Source organism: Argiope bruennichi, chromosome 2 (genome assembly GCF_947563725.1).
Source record: "Argiope bruennichi chromosome 2, qqArgBrue1.1, whole genome shotgun sequence".
In the NCBI taxonomy this organism is placed as follows: domain Eukaryota; kingdom Metazoa; phylum Arthropoda; class Arachnida; order Araneae; family Araneidae; genus Argiope; species Argiope bruennichi.
In genome coordinates, this window is record NC_079152.1 from 105,887,646 (window position 1) to 105,909,128 (window position 21,483).

Consider the following 21,483-nt stretch of genomic DNA (forward strand, 5'->3'; position numbering starts at 1 on the left):
GTTTGAGACCTATTTATTCATAATTTTCTGGCTATTGTAATTTAATGAATGAACATCCTAGAAGTATATATTACATCTATATTAAATCTCATTCTATCCATTAATTTTTGAACCTATGAACATCTTTTGTCAGCCAGATACACAACTGAATAGAGCAAGAAAAGAGCTAGTGCCTTAAAATCAATAATTTATTAATTCCTAAATGAAATCTAACAAGTAAAAAATTATAGATTTATTTATTTAACTTTTAAAATAAAGTTTATAAATTTAAAAATTCTATATCATTATTCAAATATATATTATTATTCAAAACAAGAAATCATATGATATCAATAATTGTTCTTTCAACTGAATTTAAACATTATAAAATGAAATGCATTTTATTATGATAGTATATAAAACCAAAGTGTCGCATAATAAATCGAATATAACAACTTCTTGAAACTCTGGCTTGAATTCTAAGATCTGTGAAGGTTTGAAGTAATGCTATATGAAACATATGGAGGAAATTTATATGTAAAATAGCTGTAATGCAAATTAAAATAATAAATAACTAAGTTGAAATGTCTTTTGAAGTTTAGCTTAGAAAACTAGTAAGACACAAAAATAAATTATGAAGATCAATCTTAACCAAAATACTGTTTGCAACATAAGTTGGATGTTTATTTATAAATTCATACGTACAGAAGAAATAATTACTAAAAAAAATGTAAGAAACAAAATTACACACACACAAGGAAATTATCTAAAATATCATTTAAAGTACAATGCCTTTTATTTTTCATTCATTATATTAACAAATGATGACATGAAATATTTTACATGATGGTGTATGTAACAAATACTTCAAAGCAAATGCTTAAAAGTAAGAAATATCTTTTTCCCTCTAATTAAATTCTTATTATCAATATATTTGCGTTTTGACTAGACAAGCATGTATACAGATACATGCTTGCAATACAATTTCATTTTTTACAATAAAATACACATGGTTACAAATATATTCATATCACATAAACATGCAATAAAAATGCATGCAACAATTAATACATAGAATAGAGGAAAATATTTCGATCTCACTTACTTGTCTTATCACTTTGAACAAACAAAACAAACAAACAAAAAATGACTTTGAAAAGAATGCAAACACTAAATAGATAGAAGTTCTATATGAACCTATATCTTCATCTGCTAAAATAGAATTTACACTCAAAGGAAAAGATGGTTAGAGGAAATGTGATTCACAAATACAGCATGCAAACATATATGCTTTTGCATATTATATATTTATAATTTCTGAGTCCATGCCAAAGTTTACTATAAACAAGGACATCACTCTAGGTCATCAAGTGAATTTTTAAAAAAAGCATAAGACATCATTACAGCATTTGAAACATTCATTATATAATACTAGCAATACATGAAACTCAATCTATGGCCCAGTGTAAAGTTTTAGATGTTTATTTTATTACACTATTTCTAAAATAAATTTTTTACATCCAAAGGTTAAGGCAAAGTTCATGAAGTTCAACTGTAACATCAAACATTTCTATAAAAAGATCACTTAAAGTTATTTAAAATGGAAACCGAATAAACTTTTAACAATAAAAGATCCAGAAAGTAGCTCATCCCCCCACCAAAAAAAAAATCTTTTACTTGGAATTCTTTTATCATCAAACATTCTTTTCCCCCCCCCCCTAAACTTTTTGACGGCAAAGAAAGTATCTGCATATTCTGCACAATACTTTGAGAAAATATTCGAATAAAAAAATATTATATTCTTTGTCGAAGCATTTTTTTAGAATGCTTGGATTTTATATATTATTAAGAATATTCATAGTAAAAAATTTTCAAGTTTTTATTTTCTCAGAAACACTATAAAACTAAAACAAAAATTAATGCAATGTCTTGGCCTTAAAATGTTCATTGTTCAGAATAATAAACGTTCCTAGCAGAGAGTGCAAATTTCTTAATTATAAAGAGAATTATCCTGTAAAAATTGTTAAAATAGATTACCTGAAAGAAATCTATCTATTTTTTGCAAAGCACGTTTCCTTCTCTGAGCCTCAACTTTTAATTCAAAATATAAGTCATAGCTTTAAAGTTACATTAGGTACTATAAAAAAATGACAAATATATTTTACCTTTATTATTGAATATGAAATAAGATAATAAAATAGTTTTAGCATTGGTGCTTCATTTATAAATTAATTAAGTTCTTGAATTTCAAAAATATAGTCAAATTTAGTAAGCTTTACTTTACTTGCTTTTTTTTAACACCTGTGTTCAAATTTAAATATTATAAGAAGTAAAGTTTTTACTACCATGCAGTTTAATCTATATATACAGAATTGGTCCAAAGAGAGTGTGAAGTCACATTTCAAGGCTCAGAATTTTAAAAAGGTTCTTGCACCACTGATTGATTTTTAAAAAGCAAACTGCTTTTATTTCTTATTTATTTTTTTTATCAAATTATACATGTATTCTAATATTTTGTCCATTTTGCATCCCGAATCCAAGCATAAACTGGATACTTAGTCTCAATATATTTGCAGGTAGTTAATCACGATTATAATTCTAATCTGAGTCAAAAATGGCATTATTTCTTTTAAGAAAAGATTCAAAATTATTTCTAAGCAAAGAGATCTCATTTGGTTTAAAATATAAAACACAAAACACATTCTTAATCAATGAGAAACTAAAATAAATATTTTGATATATTATAGAATTACAATAAATAACAAAATTAATTCAATTTTAAAATTAAAACAAATTTATAAAACTATCAAGATTTAAATGAATTTGAAATTATATAAAAAGGATAAATTTTCAAATGGCAAAAGGAAAAGTTTCACAACTAAGATTTAAAAAAAAGAAAAGATACATAGATCCTCATATTATATATATAAAGATAATTTTCATTTTTCAATCAATTAAAAATGTGAAATCATTAGTGTTTGTATTAAATACATAACTGCTGTATTAAGCTGTCACATCAATACATTATGAAAGTTTAATTAGAGCAATATACAAGAATAAGTTGCTATCAGTGATAATATTCTTACTTTCCTTGAAACAGCTCTCAAGTTATCAGTGAAGAATAATTTTTCTTGGTGAAAGAGTTGATAAATAAATTAAATCATAATCTAGTAATAAAATTACAAGTGGTGCTACAATTTTTTTCAAATAATATAAATTAAATACAATTTAAAAAAAAACTATCAAAGCCCAACATTTTCAACTGCAGCTATCTGAATCATATTAAAGCAAATTATTGATGTATCCTTTTTTCAATGAGCGACTTCTAACTAAAAAAAAAAAACCAAAAAACATTGAATCAGAGGTGACTCTGCCAAGGAAATCTGAAAGCATACCCAAAATCACAAACCAGCCAACGTGGAAAAGTGAAATAAAACAATCAAAAGAATGAATTCAGGCTGGAATGCAAAGGAACTGAATGGGAGTTTGGGGGAGTACCAAAACTGGGCTATAAAAACTTTTGTTGAGCTACTTATAAATTCAAAAGAATAAATAAAAAAAAAATGTTATATCAAATAATTTGTGAAATGTAGCAAGTAAATTTTGATGATTTTAAGAGCAAATAGGCAGGCAATATACATATTTCCTATTTACTGCTATATTTTGTGCATTCTTATTTCATATTCAATTTTTTCAGTTTAATTCCTTCTTCAATGATCCAAAAACCGACTCCATAAGATTTAAAACACAAACAGAAATCTTTAAAATAATATCATGAGAAACTATAATTCTATAATGGATTAATAATTTAATCCTTGATTATAAGGAGCATTTATCAGTCACAACATTTCAGGTGAAGTTTGTGTAATAGTACATAAAAAAGTTTAATAGTTTTTATTTATTACACTTATGCATCTTATATTGCTTCTGCCATACGTTATTGCAGGGAATAAAGGAGATATAGTTATATGAGATTTAAAACCAGTGGGAGTCATCTCTCCTAAAACGTCTTGCTTACTTTCTAATACAGGTGTTATCACCCTCTTTCAGCCCATATAAAAACTGAACCTAGTAAAAGCTATAAAAGTAAAAAATAGTCAAATTTAATTTTTAGAGCATGATAAATGAATTTTTATGCTTTGTAATATAAAAACCAAATTTGCTTTTTGGATACCTTTCTGACAACAAATTCGAACCAAAATTTGATATAGAAGAATATTAGTATCAAAATCATATACTGAATTTCATTTAGTTAGGTTATCACATTTTTAAATTATTGCATTTATATGCATGCAAGATTTACAAACTATCAAATAGTTAATTTGCTGACTAATTTAGTTCAAAGTTTTATACAGATATGTACTTTAAGAATTAAAACTGTGTATGAAATTTAATTATTAATGCATAACATTTACAGTTAGACTGATAGACAAACATCCCGTGAATGAATTTCTTAAAAAATTTAATAAAAATCTGTATATTTAGAGTAAAGATTACATACCAAATTTTATCCATCTAGTTCAAAATATTGAATAATTGCATCCAAAAAATGATTGACATAGCTCTTTTATTATTATTATTATTTTAGATTTGGGGAAGTTCGAAGTGTGGAGATTCATTAAAATCTGAAGTTCAAATTTTTTGATGGCTAATTATATTACTTTCTTTTTGCATATTTAGTACACAAGAAAGTGAAAAGATTTATTATTTTATTATCTATAAGATGTTTAGAAATCCCATTCATACAAATTAATTTGTGGTAATCAAACACTAATTGATTAGCATTTACTATGCTATAAAGATGCATAACATCAGATTGACTAATATACATATTTTGATATTTTAAAAATGCAATTGTAATCTATTTAATATATTTGAAGATATATTGGCACAGTCATATCAAGTTATTATAATCTCATAAAAACTATCAACTGATTAAAACAATGACTATTAGAATAAAATATATGGCCGTTAAAATACTTTCTTAAAAAGTTAGTTATGTAATAATTCTTATCAATACAGTATCCATTTCATAGAATCTCAAAAAAGCACTTCTCTTTAAATGCACTAGAAATCATTTGATTTTTTAAATAGCTTTTATTCTGCAGGAACATAAGTGGTCCATCCCTTCCAAAATATTTTTTATGCCTGGAATATTTCATTGATTACTTAAAACATATTATTATTTTTTAAAAATACAAGATGAACATTCACAAGTCTTAAATATTTTATTCTATTAAAGAATTATTATAATCCTATTTTATAAAAGAATTCAAGACTTATTGAACAAAATTTAATTTAAAATAGCCTTGTGGATGATTTCAAAGCTCAGAGTGGGTGCAAGTAAAAAATTTTCTATCAGGTGGAATAAAGTAAAAATATTCTGTAGTAGAATTTTTAAAGAATTATTATTCTTATATAGACTTAACAAAAACTATGATAGAATAAATAGGAGGAGAAGGAGGAGAGAGAAGACATCAATAATTCCAGCATTAGAATTATTGTTTAAAGATGAATAAACAAACAAACAAACAAAAAAAACCCCCAGGTATTTTACTCATTAATAAAAAATATCTGCAACATAATTGAAACAAGTAATTTTATACACATAAAAAATCACTAAGGATTACCAGTGCTTGGACCACAATTAAATTAAAATGAATGATGCAGACCTTCAAACAATGATTAATGATTATATCACAGATTTCCTTGTTACAAAGATTAGAAATACTGATGATCCTTATTTAAATAACATATCAGTTATACATGAGTTTCACTGATTTTTGCTAACATCAGGGGTGTTTGTGGGACCCCAAAAAATCCCCTGAAACTTTTACGGACTTACTACCGGCATTTTGGAGTTCGAGAAGGGGGGAGGGGAGAAATGAAAAATTACAATTATGAAGTATTGAAATACCTAATTATAAAAGTTCAATGAATTACTTTTTTTGAAAAATTAATAACCACAAACTTTCAAACATATAAACTACTACATTTTATGCAAATATTTTAAATTACATGAATTAATTCTTTTTAAAAAAATTATCTAATTTCTGCTGCTTTTTTTTTATTTTCTGATGTTTGTGGGCTTGTCTTTCTTTTGTGGTGAACTTCATAATTGCAGGAAGGTTGACTTTTATTTTCCTCATTTACAGTTGAAGAAATTTCCTCGAGAACTGCACATGCAGAGGTAGAAGCAGTTTGCTTTTCTGCTAATGTAGAAGGTTTTTCGGAGACTTTTATAGGTGACTCATCTGAAATACATGTTTTTAAGTCCTCTTGATATGTTTTCTAACTTCTGTTCATATTCAGTAAGAGATCTTTGCGAATTGGATCAGTCATTGGATTTTTTGAGCCATATTTTTCACATGAGGTTTCTTTAGAAGCCATTAAATCATATTTAATAGTCTGCACTGCATCTAGGGAATCAATCTTAAGAGAGGTTCTATAGTCAGTGACAAGTGTGTCCATTAAGTTGAATGCACTTTCCACTAATGGGCCATGGAAGCAGCTAAGGCAGGCTTTGACCAATTTAGCCAATGTAGGATACTTATAATCATTTGTGAAATCATCTTTTAAATTAAAAACTTAAGACCAATATTTATCAATTGTACACTTGACTTGATTTCCACTTTCATCAGATGTGTAGAGCATTTCTTTGGTGATATCAATATCACTCTGGTGTAACCTTATTTCAGCTTCTACTTTTGACTTTTCATTATCACTAAAAATATGGGACATAAAAGATGATAATTTTTCAAAAGCTAATATTGTACTGGTTTTACCTCTTAGCTCTGGATCTAATGCTGTAAAACTAATTAGATATGAATTTTTAAGGGGTAATTTCTGTTTCATATGCTGAAATTTCAAAGTGAAATTCTCTTGCGTACATAAATAAAAAAATATTTCAATAAGCGAAACGAAAAATTTACACGTGCATCAATAAATGAAACGAAAATTTTACACAGCGGAGAAAAAAAAGTTGCGAAGCGATCAATGACAAATAGCAAATACGGCGAAAAATCCCCCTTCTCTATTTATTGGCGCCATGCCAGGAGAGATAAGACCTTTGAACCCAGAGTCACGTTATCGCACATCTAGTCGAACGAAGTCTCTCCCTTTTTTTTCTGGCGCGCCTACTTGCCGAAAAGAATCCAGAAGAGAATGTCCGAGAACCGGGGGAATGAGTCATAACGCGCAATAAGGAAAGAACAAAAAAGAAGTTTTTTCCCCCTTTTCACGCATTATCACTGCCTTTGGAGAAAGAAAGGAAAAGTTTTCACCACACACACTGACCTTGCGTTTTTCTGCTTTCAAAGCAAACAAAATTACCCAGATCAAAATAAATAATTCATTATTATTCCTACTTCCTTTTGAAAGACGATCCCCGGAATTTCCGGGTATCGAAGTTCAAAATCCCCGGAATTCCGGGGTTTCCCCGGAGCACAAACACCCCTGTAACATGCACAAAATTATATAACTTTCAACAAAAATTTCAAAATAGATACTTACAACATAAATTAAGTATCAAGGACAGTTTTGTCTCTAAATATGAAACCTACAAATCTTTAAAAATTTTCAAGAATCGGATCTTCTCAAAAGATGGAGAAACTGTCCTAAAGAGCGAATGATCAGTTGATAATCACCGTATCTCCAAAATAAAAACTGTCTAATATGATGCTCAACAGCTTTTTTCAATGCTTAAAAAAATTTGCTCAAGGGCATAATTCAGATCTTATATTATTTAAGGTCACAATAATTTCAGAAAATGATGGACGATCATGTGAATTTAGTTCCCAGCATCTTCTCATGAGTTCATATACCAAAGAAGGACAGTTATATGGTAATCCAAGACGTTGCCCTTTTTGTAAAGCTTCATGAAGAGCTGTATCAGGAACATTTTTAATCTGTGGATTATCACCATATGAAAAAATTTCCCATAATGTAACACCATAACTCCAAACATCAGATTTGTGTGAAAATTTTGATGCAACAATTGCCTCTAAAGCATACCTAAAATAAAATATTATACAATTAGATGTAGGCATCAATGATTAAAGACAAGGAAATATGACTATTCGTAGCAAAAATATAAATGAAAAAAACTAGCGAATTCCAAATATTAGCAGCTTGACAAAGTGTTGTTTAATACTTTTTTTTAGGGAGGGGTGCTATTAAATGACTTTTTTAAATTAGATCTCTTTATTAATTGAGATTCAATATAAAGAAATAAAAATATTCCTTTTTTTAATGCAAAAATTAAATTTCAAACAGTCTAGTTTATAGGTTACTATTCAACGATGAAGCCTGAACGAAAAATATTTCACTTCCACATATTTGCAATCTTATAAGTCAATAATTTTGAAAATTAATAATCACAAGTTCCAATAAAGTAGAGATCCACTGCATCACAAGATGCCTAGTAAAATACTGTCTAAAGAAAAAGAAATTATAATTTAAAAATAAAAAATAAATACTTACAACAGATAAGTAAATAACTTTGTACGTGAAGTAACGATAGTTACATTTTAAAATAAAATAATGATAATAGGATAATTTACTGTGAAATTGCATAAGTACACATTTTACTGCATATTCGACAAAAACAAATATTGTTAGCGAAAGTCGACTTTTTAAAAAAAAGTTACATTTTGATCCAAGTTTAGTTTTTATCAAAATTTTTTTTAAATCAATTATTAAGCCTTTACTCAAGTGTTACTTTAATGCAACAATTAAAAATATCTCTTAATGTAACAATTAAAAATATTTGACTTACTACTAAATAATATTACTGAGAAATGGGAAATATAAAACTTAACGAGATTTGGGGATTAATACTAAAATCTCTAATTCAGTTTCCCTTTCACAGAGTAATGACCTCTTTTAAGCTTCTGAATGGTAAAAACGCCCAGGTGATAAGGGGGGGGGGCTTAGAGCTTCTGAATGGAAAATAAATATCTTCAAGTTCCTGAATGGAAAAATATAAAAATTTGAACAAAAAAAATTTGAATCAGTACTGATTTTAGAGAACTTCTAAAAGATGTCGCCTGATATTATAACTTCAGTTGTACTCCATCCATATGGAATCTGCATGGTTTTTGTTTGTTTGTTATATGCATTTTAGCAATCTCTTTACTGCCTATTTTTAAAATAAAACTGTTTTTTACCCATTTTTAGATTACAATAAAATACATGCACAAATCTGAACTGCATTTCAAAAATTTTAAAAACAAAACAAAAATGTTAATATTTTAGTGTCACTGCAAGAAATTCTCAATATCCATTACTGTATTCAGAGGTAAAATAATCATTAGCTACAATTTTTCTGTCATTTTTTAAAAATGGTTATGTAATTTTTGTTTTGTTTTATTTCAATACATGCAAAACATGATATATGCACTAAATTTCACTAAACAGTGTATATAATTTTCCATCAACATATATACATCTAGAGAGACAGGGTAAAGACCATATAAAATTTCCAAGCTTTTGAGAGTAAAAGAATATTGAGAATAAAAATTAATTAAATTAGAAAGTTAAAAATCCCTCTTAAAAAAATATTATACAATTTAGATAAGAAATAATTATAGTATCAGTTTCTTAAATAAATATATATATGAAAATCAAACTTTTTACAAAAAACATGCAAATGAAGAAGCCATTTGGTTTAAGCAAATACAGGTTATATTACTGCATATAAAATTTTAAAAATATAAAGTATATAGAATTACATACCATCGAATTGGTATATTTCGGTCTGTTGTCATACGGTAATAATGGTCCTTTATCTCTTGTGCAAGACCAAAATCTGATATTTTAATAGCATCTTTAGATCCTACTAATATATTTCTGGCTGCAAGATCTCTATGAACAATATTTTGAGTTTCTAAATATTCCATTCCCTGAAAGGGCAAAATTTTAATAATAAAATTACAAGGCAATAAGAAAGCCAAATCAAATGTGAATTTCACAATTTTGACTAAAGTTACATATAGACATAAAAAAAACAAAAACTAATAAATATAATAACATTTTCAACTTTAAAATTAAAGACTTATCGACATATTACACCTTTAGAAGAATTTTGCTGAATTATATGAAAAATATTTATGTATTGAAAGCAATAATTCACTTTTGACTGAATTTTATGAGACAAGTAAATTCTAAGGCTTACAAATACAATTTAAAATGTGTAAGGATATGTAGTTCTATTTAATAGCAGAAAGTACAGCTCGCATTTCAAATAAAATGTTCAATCTCTATTCAATTTATTTTTCTTTGACATTTACAGTACCTGAAAAAGTTTACATAAGTAATAGGATCTGGTGAAATAATTTTTGCCTGACTCTTGGAAATTGGTAATCACCATTTATCACCAAAGAAAATTTTGATAAGTCAAATTCATCTGCCCATCATCCTTAAACTTTCAACATTATTGATCAAAAAATATATACTTGTTGAAAAATCAACCATGGATTATTCAAGATGTTAAATTTTCCATATCCACAATTTTTATTTTTTTATTAAAATTAGTTGCCTTTGGCGACCAGCTCATTTACCAGAAATACTGGCTACATGTATAATTTCATTTAAGCAATTTAGACATTGCTTTATACCTATGAATCCATTAATTCTCAGACATTAATATTATTTCAATTGTCTTACATATGTTCTGTACATTGTGCAATGAATCTTTCTAATTTAAACTAGTTCCATGACATCATAATCTAATTAAAAATGTAAAGATCTATAATATCTATATTTTAACTTTTGCGACTTTTCTTTTTTATTCATTTTGTACACTACAAAGATATTTGATAATATCCTTCTTTCTTTGCCTTTAACAATGAAAGAAAATTACATAATTAAATGTTTTATGAAACAATGAAAATGATTTGAATCTCTGACAACAATATGCAATATTTTCAGAAGTTATAGTGGGAAAACATCAAAATATTGCTTCATTTTTAATTAAATAAAACTCTTTAACTAAAATTTTGAAAAATCCTGTCACGGTACACCACTTTCCAAAGTATATTTGAGGCAAGTTTGGTAGCTTTAAGTCAATCTAGTACATAGAGCATAGATACATACATACATTCATTTTTATTATTAGTAGATATAATCAAAATTATCAGCTGCAGATTTCTCCCTCAATATGACAATTTTTTTTCTTCTCCAACATCAATTTTCTTCCACATCTGACAGCAAATCATACAAAATCATTATTAATAGCCAATGGTCATTCACGAAAGATAATATGTAGGTAGATTACATAGTAGATTCTTTAAAAATGTTTGATAAAAGCCTTAATAAAACAGCAATAAATTACCTCAGCCACACCCAAAGCAAATCTTATGAGTTCTTTATGTTCTAATTCTTCTTGCTTATTTTTGTATGACTGCAAATGGCATAACAAGCTGCCATTATCCACATACTCCATCACTAACATAGTTTCAGGATCTAGAATAAATTCAAATTGATATTAAGCAAAAACTTCAAATAGTGCACAAGTGTTAATATTATTTGTGTTAATAACAATATTATTAATTTATAATATTATTTAACATAATTTGCCATTAATTTAATCTCCAAACGAAAATATCTTATTAAAGTTTATACTAAATAAACCCACAAACATTGCAAATTTTAGTATTTAAGCAGAGTAAATGAGGTGATTTCTATTTTCTGAATAATTTTATTCGAAATCTTCAGATGGAATTAAAGCAAGCAACTTTTCACAGAATAAATATAACTTGGACTAATAATCAAGTTAAGGCGACATGGTGATATTTAAGCATTTTTTTAAAAAATATTTGTAACTAAGATTTTAATTATATTTTAAGTAAGTAAATATTTCATCATTATCATCCACAAAATTCTTTAGATTTATTATAAAATGTGTCAAATTTAATTTTAGAAAGTTTTTTTCTTTCTAAAAAATTCATAAGACTTTTTTAAATATGTACATTGTGTATAACCTTTTCCCAAGTACCTCATAATATACTACATAAGAACTGAGTATGGGGTTCTTTGCACAGTTAAAATTTAATTTATTACGTCTGATCGTATAAAAAATTTTTATAATACATTAATTTTAACTTTAATTAAAATTTATTACACATCTTAGAGCTAATTCCATACATAATTCTACAAAACATTCATAAAAAAAAAATTCCCATCCCCACTTTAATTGTTGAAAATATCTTACGGTTTCAAAAAATAATACATGTACAAAAGTACAATATGAAGACATAGCAATTTAAAGTTTTTATCCCTGCAATAGAATTATAAAAAATGTATAGAATAGTTTATAACTTTTACAAAATGTTGACAAACTTATTTTATGCTATTTACCATAAAAAAATGCAAGAATTTGGGGCAATAAAATTTTATTTTTGTTTAGTTAAAGTCTGATAGAAAAAAAAAAAAAGAAAAGGTCAAAAATTTTTAAATATTAATTGTGCATATTATATAAGCTAAAAATTGGAATATATCCATAAAAATTTAAATATTAAAAAGTGTTAAAGAACTCAACAACTGCTTCTTCAATCAGAGTTGAAGGGGAAATTGTTGGAGAAACAGTTGTTGAGTTTAATGATTTTTATTCTTTAGAATTTCATGGTTAAAGAGCACAAGAAAGAACTTTGATTTTATACAGGATGAGTTTCATCAATTCTGACAAATGAAGAGCTCATGGTTATCATTAAACACTATAGCAACCCTATCCCATCTCCAATTGTTTGCAAGTTACCTGTACTAAACAGTTGTACAAAAACTGTACAAGCTACAAAATGTCAAATTTCACTGATTTGTTCAAAATCGTAAAAAATCCAAATAAAAAAATTTGGGGTCCTTCCTCACGCAAAGTAAGCACATATTCGGAAAGAACAGTTAAAATCCTTTAAGATAACATCAGTTTCATGAAAATACATGGATTTACAGCCTAGTAATAAGTGCTGAAACGTTTGAAACCAATGAAAAACTTGATTTCTCCTAAAACAAAACACTTATATGGTTTATGGTGGTCTCATTCTACAGCAGATAAGTATGGACAACTTTTTGGTTAATTTAACAAATTGAAGTTTGTATAGTTTTTTCAGAATTAAGAAATATAAAATTCGGCAGCATTTGGATTTTGAATTTCGCCAACGTTTCAATGCTATTACTCGGCTGTAAATCCATGCATTTCCATGAAATTGGTATCATCTTAAAGGATTTTAACTGTTCTATTAGGACATAAGCTTATTTTGCCTGAGGATGTGTCAAAACTTTTTTAATTTGGAATTTTGAGCAAAATAAATTTATTAGGCAGAACTTGCAAACAGTTGGAGATGGGACAGGGTTGCTATAGTATTTTGTGATCCCCATGGGCTTTTCTATCACCCTCTTTTGTTCGTCGGAATTGATCAAAACTCACCCTCTAAAATGCAAACCTCATCATTTTGCTTCCGTGGGAAAAATGAAAAGCCTGTACAATTCTGAAGGTAAAGTTTCAGTGAAGATGGAGTTCAAGCAGATCAGAAATTTCTTAGAGTGTAGCTAATTTAAAATTATTAAATATACATATACACCACAGAAGTGATTTCATGAACAGTTCTGCTACTAGCAAATTTCATTAAATACACAAAAATTTTCATACTTTTATTTCCACTATTTTAAAAGCTTTAGACTATACATGAGAAAAACGGAAATAAAAGTTAATTTAAATATGATAATTTCATTTTAAATACAAAAAAGTACATTTTATCTATCAAAATTGAAGAATTCCATCCATAAATTAATTTAAATAAGAACCTTAAAAGATTTCAATAATTTTTATCTAGCAATTGAATATTTACTTTATTCTTTGCCAGCAGAGAACTTAAATAGTGGGTGTTGGCAACACTGTTTATTCTCCTGTCATGCATTGAAAATTTCTAAATAACTAAATAAAAAATATCAAGAAAGCTCTGGAATTTTATAAGTTCATTTAAGATGACTAACTAATAAAAATTTGAATATTTTGATGAATTTCTGGGTACTATGTCCTTTCCCAAGACTCCTGGAGAATCAATTATCAACCATTCAAACCAAAGTAATATTTTCTGACATTTCTGCTTGCATTATTTATGCTTCACAGGTGATAAGTACAATAACAATAATAATAAAATAAAAAAAAAAAACTTATGCTAAACTTCTTAATTTATTTAGATAAAAATTTTAATCAGAGATTTTTTTTCTCAGTTTGATGTTTTACATTTTCTAATATTTTTTTGACATACTTTTATACATTTGAACAAATTATTTACTAAATTTATAACAGTAAAGCATCATAATATATATATATATATATATATATATATATATATATATATATATATATATATATATAGCTAAAAAGAAAGATAATATGCTGTAAATATTGACAATTATAAATACTACTGTACCTTCAACAAGGCCAATAATTCTCACTATGTTTTTATGACATAGAGATTTCATAATTTTCATTTCAGCATGCAATTCATTTACACGTATATGCGGAACAGAATCTTTTGCTTTGATACGTTTCACAGCTACTGTTTCAGGTTTCAATAACACAGGATTAAAAAAATCAGCTTTCAAAACTTCACCATAGAAGCCCTAAAACATTGAAATAAAATATAATAATAAAAATGCAATTGAATTTAAAATGTTAGGATAAGACAGTCAAGCGAATAAAACTTACTTCACCAAGCTTTCCTTTAATAGTTAAGTTATGATATGAAATAATAGACGACGGATCCCTTATATGATTATCCAAGAGAATTTCTGATGGAAATACATCACTATCAAGGAAGGAAAAATATATATTACCATTATTTCAAAAATTTTGTCAAGGAAGTAAAACTAAAAACTGTAGTTGGTAATAGAAATTTTTAATAAATAAACAAGTATTTCAGATTTAGAAGCAAGGAAACATATATAAGAAAATTCAAGACAATTAAAATGCGAGAAATAATTACATAAAAAGTTAGGAATATTTAAATACATAAAGAAAATAATGTGACAGCTTGGTAACTTGGTGTATATTGATTAAAAAATTGATGTTCTGCAATTCTGAAAAGTTTATCAGTGGCATAACTTCCAGGTGATGCTACTAGTTTGTTTAGTTTCCACCCCCTTCCTCTTCTTTTTTTACATAACTAGCTGCCCCAAACAGGAAGATACAAGATAAGCTGTGATAATCATAAGTCACACCCTTTTCCTTGTTGCCTATCATTGCATTGTATGGTGTAGCCTATGTTTTGTTTATTAACGATATTTTGTAATTGCACTCCTGCAAACAGTAAGTGTTTTCTGAAATCTCTCTCTATTTATACAATACTAGCCGCTTTTGGTGACCAGCCGGTTCGTCAATCTTAATGCACATTAAAATTTTAATAATTAAATATTTTATGGCACTCCCATTTTAATTGCTTCTTCATTAAAATATTTTAAAACTTCAAATTTTAATAGTCATATAATTCACTCATAATATTATAAAGGCCTTCAACCATAATGTAATATGTATCTCACTAATTTTCTGTTAGCTCCTGTAGAATTTATGCTTTAAATAAAAGTGGAAATGATTAAACTGCAATAAATATAATATTTTTTTTACTAAAAGAAGCATTTTTTTTTTTTAAATATGAGTACTGAAAACACAGTCACTGAATATTTAAACCTTTTGGGCACTAAAGAATATTTTTCTTAATTTATATAATATCTCAAGAAGTTTTCAACAAAATGTTCTCAGATTCATCATGAACAGATCGATTAATTAACAATGTTTAGTTTTAAATGCATCAAACACTAAAAAAATAAACAGAATCGTTTGAAATAATCTGTCGAAAACATATTAAACCTTCAAAACCAAGTCCGTATCCATTGAAAATAGTTGTCAACAATCAGAACACAATGCACATGTGTGAATTTCCAAAGCCAATTATGGTAACGCAAATTCATGAAATTTCTACTCCAGTTGCTGTGCAGATTAGAAATTTTTAATTTCCTTTATTCTGTTTTATTTTAATTCAAAAGTACTTCAGAATGAATCTGAAATGTCGGTTAATTAACAATGTTTAATTTGAAATGCATCAAACATTAAGAAAATAAACAGAATCCTTTGAAATAATCTGCCAAAAATTTCTTAAACCTATCCTTTTTAGCATGGGGAAAAAAACTGAAGCCTTACTCATTTGGCGGTGGGGAAATGAAAAGATTTTTTTTTGGTGGGAAAGTTAGTTTTTAATTAATAATTAAAATTCTAATTAAAAATTCAAAAAAGCGACCCCAGGTGCACATTTCCGACCTCCAAGGTATGCATGTGCCAAATTTGGTAGCTGTATGTCGAACGGTCTGGCCTGTAGAGCACCAACACACACTAATTGAGCTTTATATAAGTATAGATGTATAAATATTAGAATATAATCTTTAAATTAAGCAATTATTTATTATTGGATTTCCCCACACATAAAATAGCTTCTAGATTATTCTGCTAATTGTGAATTTGTGATCTAATTTAGCAAATACGTTCAATTATTGCAATAACGAATACACTGGAGGCTTATGTTATGAATTATGTAATTGAAATAGCCTAATTTTTTAATAGATAAATTTAATTACTAATGTATTTAATTTTGCAAATAATATTAAGAGTTCATCATAATAATTCAAAGGAATTTTCTTTCCAACATTTTCAATTTAAAACAATTAATAAAAATTGCTCTTTGAAATGATTTGGAGAGATAAAAACATTAGAACTATTTTTCCTTTGGGTTATGATGTGATAAAAAAAAAATTGCATTTTATTTCAGTCACTAACCTAGCTGGAGAATGCAGAAAGAAAACTGAATTTCGAGCAGATCCTTTTTCTCAGTCTTTTGCAATGAGAACTTTTCCATTCACTTCTTTTTTTTTTTGAAATTTTTGTTGATTTTAAAATTTTGAAATATATATGTCTATATAATTTTTTTATTCAATTAAATAATTTTTCGAAAAAATCCATGATTTTTTAATCAATTTTTTAAAATTAAAATTTGAAGAACATGACAGATGTTTTAAAAATTCGTTAATATTTAAAGGAGCTCTGATCTAGAATGAAATATAGAAAAATTTAAGGAATGCATTGTTTTGAAATATTTACATTGGAAAACATGAAACATAATTACAGAGAGATATGATAGAAAAAAAATTATTATTATTTTAACTTAGCAGTTCTTTTAAATTCCGTCCAGAAATAGAACTTTGATTCTTAACGTAGTAAGAAAAACCATTTTCAGTAACACAGAATGAGCTTATATGTATAAGCCATGATTTCAATAGTTAACACATTTTTCAACAGCTACACACACATATCAAGGTAAAAGTTATTGCTATTTTTCAAGATCAAAATAAAGCAACCTTCTTTTACTTATAACTTTATTATTAATTGTAAATAAGTACAAACATAATTTCCTAACATATATATATATTTATTTTTACCTACAATGCATGATCTTATTATTATTCCTCAACTACAGTTGTTATGTATATATTTATATGTGAACTTGCAGAATACCCAAAAAGGAATTAAAACATACATAATACTTACAATTTTATTTAAAATTAATTAGCCAAAAATTTGGCTATTTCAAATCACATATATAATAAATAAATTTTTCAAGATTAATTGGGGAAAGAAAATGCAAATATGAATCACTGTGCAATGTAGGATTAAAACACACACACACACAATGCAGGACCACAAGAAAATATGCCCTGAGCATCACCATCATGAATTGTTAAAAGTTGTTTTAAATTTTGGCATCAGAAAGTCAAGCTATCTTCTCTACCAAACATTAAAAATATTAGAATTTTTTTTTATTGTAGGTGTAATTATGAAATAAAAAATTAAGCAGAAATAAATTTCATTTTGATGGTTAACATTTTACTTATATTTATTTAGAGAAACGCTTAATTTCCTTTATGATGATGCTAGTGAGCAAGATTTTGCTAAATATTAATACTCTATATTAGCTTATAAAAGTAGACTGTAAACATAATATGAAGAAAAGACTGCTTACCAAATACTAATGAGTGAATTACTCTGTGAAGGTTCATCAAAATTTTCATCATTCTCTCTATCTTCAGTGAGAAATGATGTTGTTGAATTAGCACTAGAAGCATTAAGAGTTGATCTTGATTGAGATAAAACATTATAATTGAAACCTCTAAATGGTGCAGTTACAGGCCATTTAATTTTCTTTAGTATGTTTCTAGAAGAATCTTTCACTGGTGGCCTTCTTGTTGGAAGAGGTGGTTTCTCAGGGCTTTCAACCTTAGTTATTGCCCTTTCATCTACTACTGCATATGAATGAGTTCGTCTAGAGTCATAAACTGCAAATAAATAAGTACCAATCAATCAATCAATAATATTAAATTAATCCAATAACAAAAATTTTCAATTTAAATAAGAAAAATATAATTAACAATAACTGGTCTTTCAACAATAAAAGAAAGAAATGAAAGTCTTTTCAAAATGGGGAAAAAAATTGAGTATAATAAATTAGTTTTTTAAATGCATATTACTATCTCCTCAGTTTCTTTACTTATCCCAAGGCTTTATTATAACAATAGCACTCTAATAAAATTGTTACTTTTTACTTAGAAATCTAAGTTATTTTATTTATTAGAAGAAAGGGTTAGTCTGATAGCAACTACATGCACTGATCAACTCACTCAAGATATATTTTTCTTGCAGATCAATATCAAATGTAAGAGCTTTTTAAGAAATAAGTTGATGGTTTCTACATGGCATTTTGCATAATCATACTAATCTTACAAAAACATGCCAAACTGAAGTTGTAATTAATAAGAGATCCATTGAAATTGACTTTTTTTAATATGATCTTTATGCAAAATATAAAGTGATTTTAAATAAAAGTAAAATTTAACAATTATTTGATTGCTATAGAAGCCAAATTGTTTCGTAGATTTTCTTCAATTTTTGCTACAAATATTTTGAAGCATAAGAAAGATTTAGCGAAGATTTCATGTCTAATTAATTAGGTATTAATTCAAAAAACTACGATCTCATGCACAGAAAAAATTAGTCTTACTATTGTCATGCCTACTGAAAGAAAATACTGTAGATAAGTTATTTTATTTATTCACTTCCAAGTTGCCATTCACAAAGTTAAATTTTGCTCCTTTCTTTAAAAATTATTAATACCTTTCTTATTATATATGTAAATAATAGTATATTTAATGACTATACAGGTTGAAATATCTTTATAAGCAATGAAGTGCTTTGAATGAACACTAATATTTAAAAGATAAATGAAATTTTTATTTGCAAATTAAAATATAAACTTCATAAATGCAGAAAAAAAATCAAAACGAGGCATGTTTGTTTTATGCTTTTTTCCCCAAGGGCTTGAGATAACTGGCAACCAAATATTTTCTAGATGTGTTAATTATTTCTTAAAGAAAAAAAAAATGCAAAGTTTCTATACTTTGATAAAGAATTGAATTCACATCCCGCACAATGCTTTGAGGTTGTTTTCGATTATCTGGATCTCGAAACCAACATTCTTCAATCAATTTTCCCATTTCTTCTTGGCAAGTGGATGGAATACCAAGACCAAGATTCTTTAGATAATGTTCTTTTGCCTAGAAAAGAAGAATGCAAGTCATTGTACATTTATTATTTAATATAAATACAATAACATTTCTGACCATACTGAAAGGGGGGAGGATTTTTATAACTGATTTAAGCAATTTTTCAAAAATTCAATTACTATTACACATACCAAGAGAGACTAAAATTATAACGGAGCATGGCATTTTAAATAAAATTGATTTGATGAACATTATGACATAGGAGAAACATATGTTAATAGACCTTTAAATGTTAATGATATCTGACATAAACAGTGCCACAAACTATGTATTCTAATTTAGAAGCACATGATGCAAGCAGTCAGATAACAACATTGAAATGAAAATTGCAAGCACAGCTAGCAGTTTGTTTTAGTGTCACTATAATGATTATATAAATGAGAAATGGACCAATATATATATATATATATATATATATATATATATATATATATATATATATATATGATTCATAATCAAGCAACCAATAAAAAATACCGGATGTTCGCCAGATTTAACAATAGCAAAACTTAGAACATATTGTCTATAGCATAATAAATTTTCGAAACTGATGCCAAAAGTTTTGGGAAATGGAAATTGTCAGAATCATTTGATACAGAAAATTGCATAACATATATGTTTCAAATGGAAGACGCCATAATGCAAAAACTTAATGAACCCCCTTAAGTAGTAGCAATTAAAAGTAACATTTGGCTGTCCTAAAACAAATCAATTTTGAAACAAGGACAAATTTTCTTTAACTCTTAGAAGAGCATATCACTTATTACATATCTATATGAAGTGGAATCAGAAATTATTTCTGGTCTCTTAATTTCTGATTAGATTCTGAAATCTATATATATATATATATATATATATATATATATATATATATATAATCAAAATTTGATATTACAAAGAAAATAAAGCAAAAGTATCTATCTTTATATATAAAAAAGAATGCATAGTTTAAAAAAAAACTAAACTAATTAATTACTGAATTAATCTACAAATGACAAATTAACAAAGAATAATCCTATCAGATTATCAATGCAATATCACAAATTATGCAAAAAGCTGCAGTGAATGCATATGTTTATTATTATTTTTTTTTTCAGTTGATAAACATGTATGATTTAGAAATAAGACAAGTAATGAACTGGTTAGTTGACTGAAAACAGCCCACACAGTTTAAAGCAGAATCCATTATTAACTAGATGCATGTACTTAAGAATCAAAGGAACATCTCACATATGGCGCTAATGATCCTACATAGCTTAAATTTTGATCCCTTGAAAATTTAAATATATATTTCATCATCTGGTGCATGGGTAGAAACATAGATGGTCTCTGTTTTCAGCTGTCAGTAAATAATTGGTTTTCATAGATTGTTTCATATGTATTATAATAAAATATCAGCAGATTGTCAAATCAGATAGTTATTCTAAAAGGAATAAAATTAAAGTTCTAGAATAAATTTCCTCAATCTCCTGAAACCTGCTAATCATTCCTGGTCATCTGACAACCCTGTTAATCTTGTAAATGAATAATTTATCAGTTTACATGCCCATACCAGTCTAATATGTTTTTTTTTTTTACATAAGATTTTTAAGAGAGCAAAAGGTTTTAGGAAAATGTTTGTTCATGTTTGAAAATATCACTGTACTACAAATCAGGAAAATCATCAACAATTATTATGCATGTATAGCAATAATGATTTTTTTCATGCTCAGTGTACAATTTATTGTTGTGATAGTATATGAAAATAAAATTATCTCCAATTTGCAATAATAAAAATTAATATACTTTATTGAAATCATTGCAGTAGTCTTTAAAAAATCTGATAATGTTTCCAGTCCAAAG

General features: G+C 26.7%; 1 protein-coding gene across 1 annotated transcript in view; it reads right to left on the reverse strand.

Moving 5' to 3' along the window:
- Window positions 1–694: 694 nt before the first annotated feature.
- The window catches only part of LOC129956676 (tyrosine-protein kinase hopscotch-like), a 38,374-nt gene continuing 17,585 nt past the window's right edge, over window positions 695–21,483 (reverse strand). Inside the window, exons 11-17 of the mRNA XM_056068610.1 lie at window positions 19,476–19,632; window positions 18,045–18,357; window positions 14,687–14,786; window positions 14,409–14,601; window positions 11,312–11,442; window positions 9,715–9,881; window positions 695–7,992 (exon numbers count right to left, since the gene is read on the reverse strand). Coding sequence (XP_055924585.1) covers window positions 7,695–7,992; window positions 9,715–9,881; window positions 11,312–11,442; window positions 14,409–14,601; window positions 14,687–14,786; window positions 18,045–18,357; window positions 19,476–19,632 — 1,359 coding nt within the window. The 3' untranslated portion in view covers window positions 695–7,694. The remainder of the gene's footprint in view (window positions 7,993–9,714; window positions 9,882–11,311; window positions 11,443–14,408; window positions 14,602–14,686; window positions 14,787–18,044; window positions 18,358–19,475; window positions 19,633–21,483) is intronic.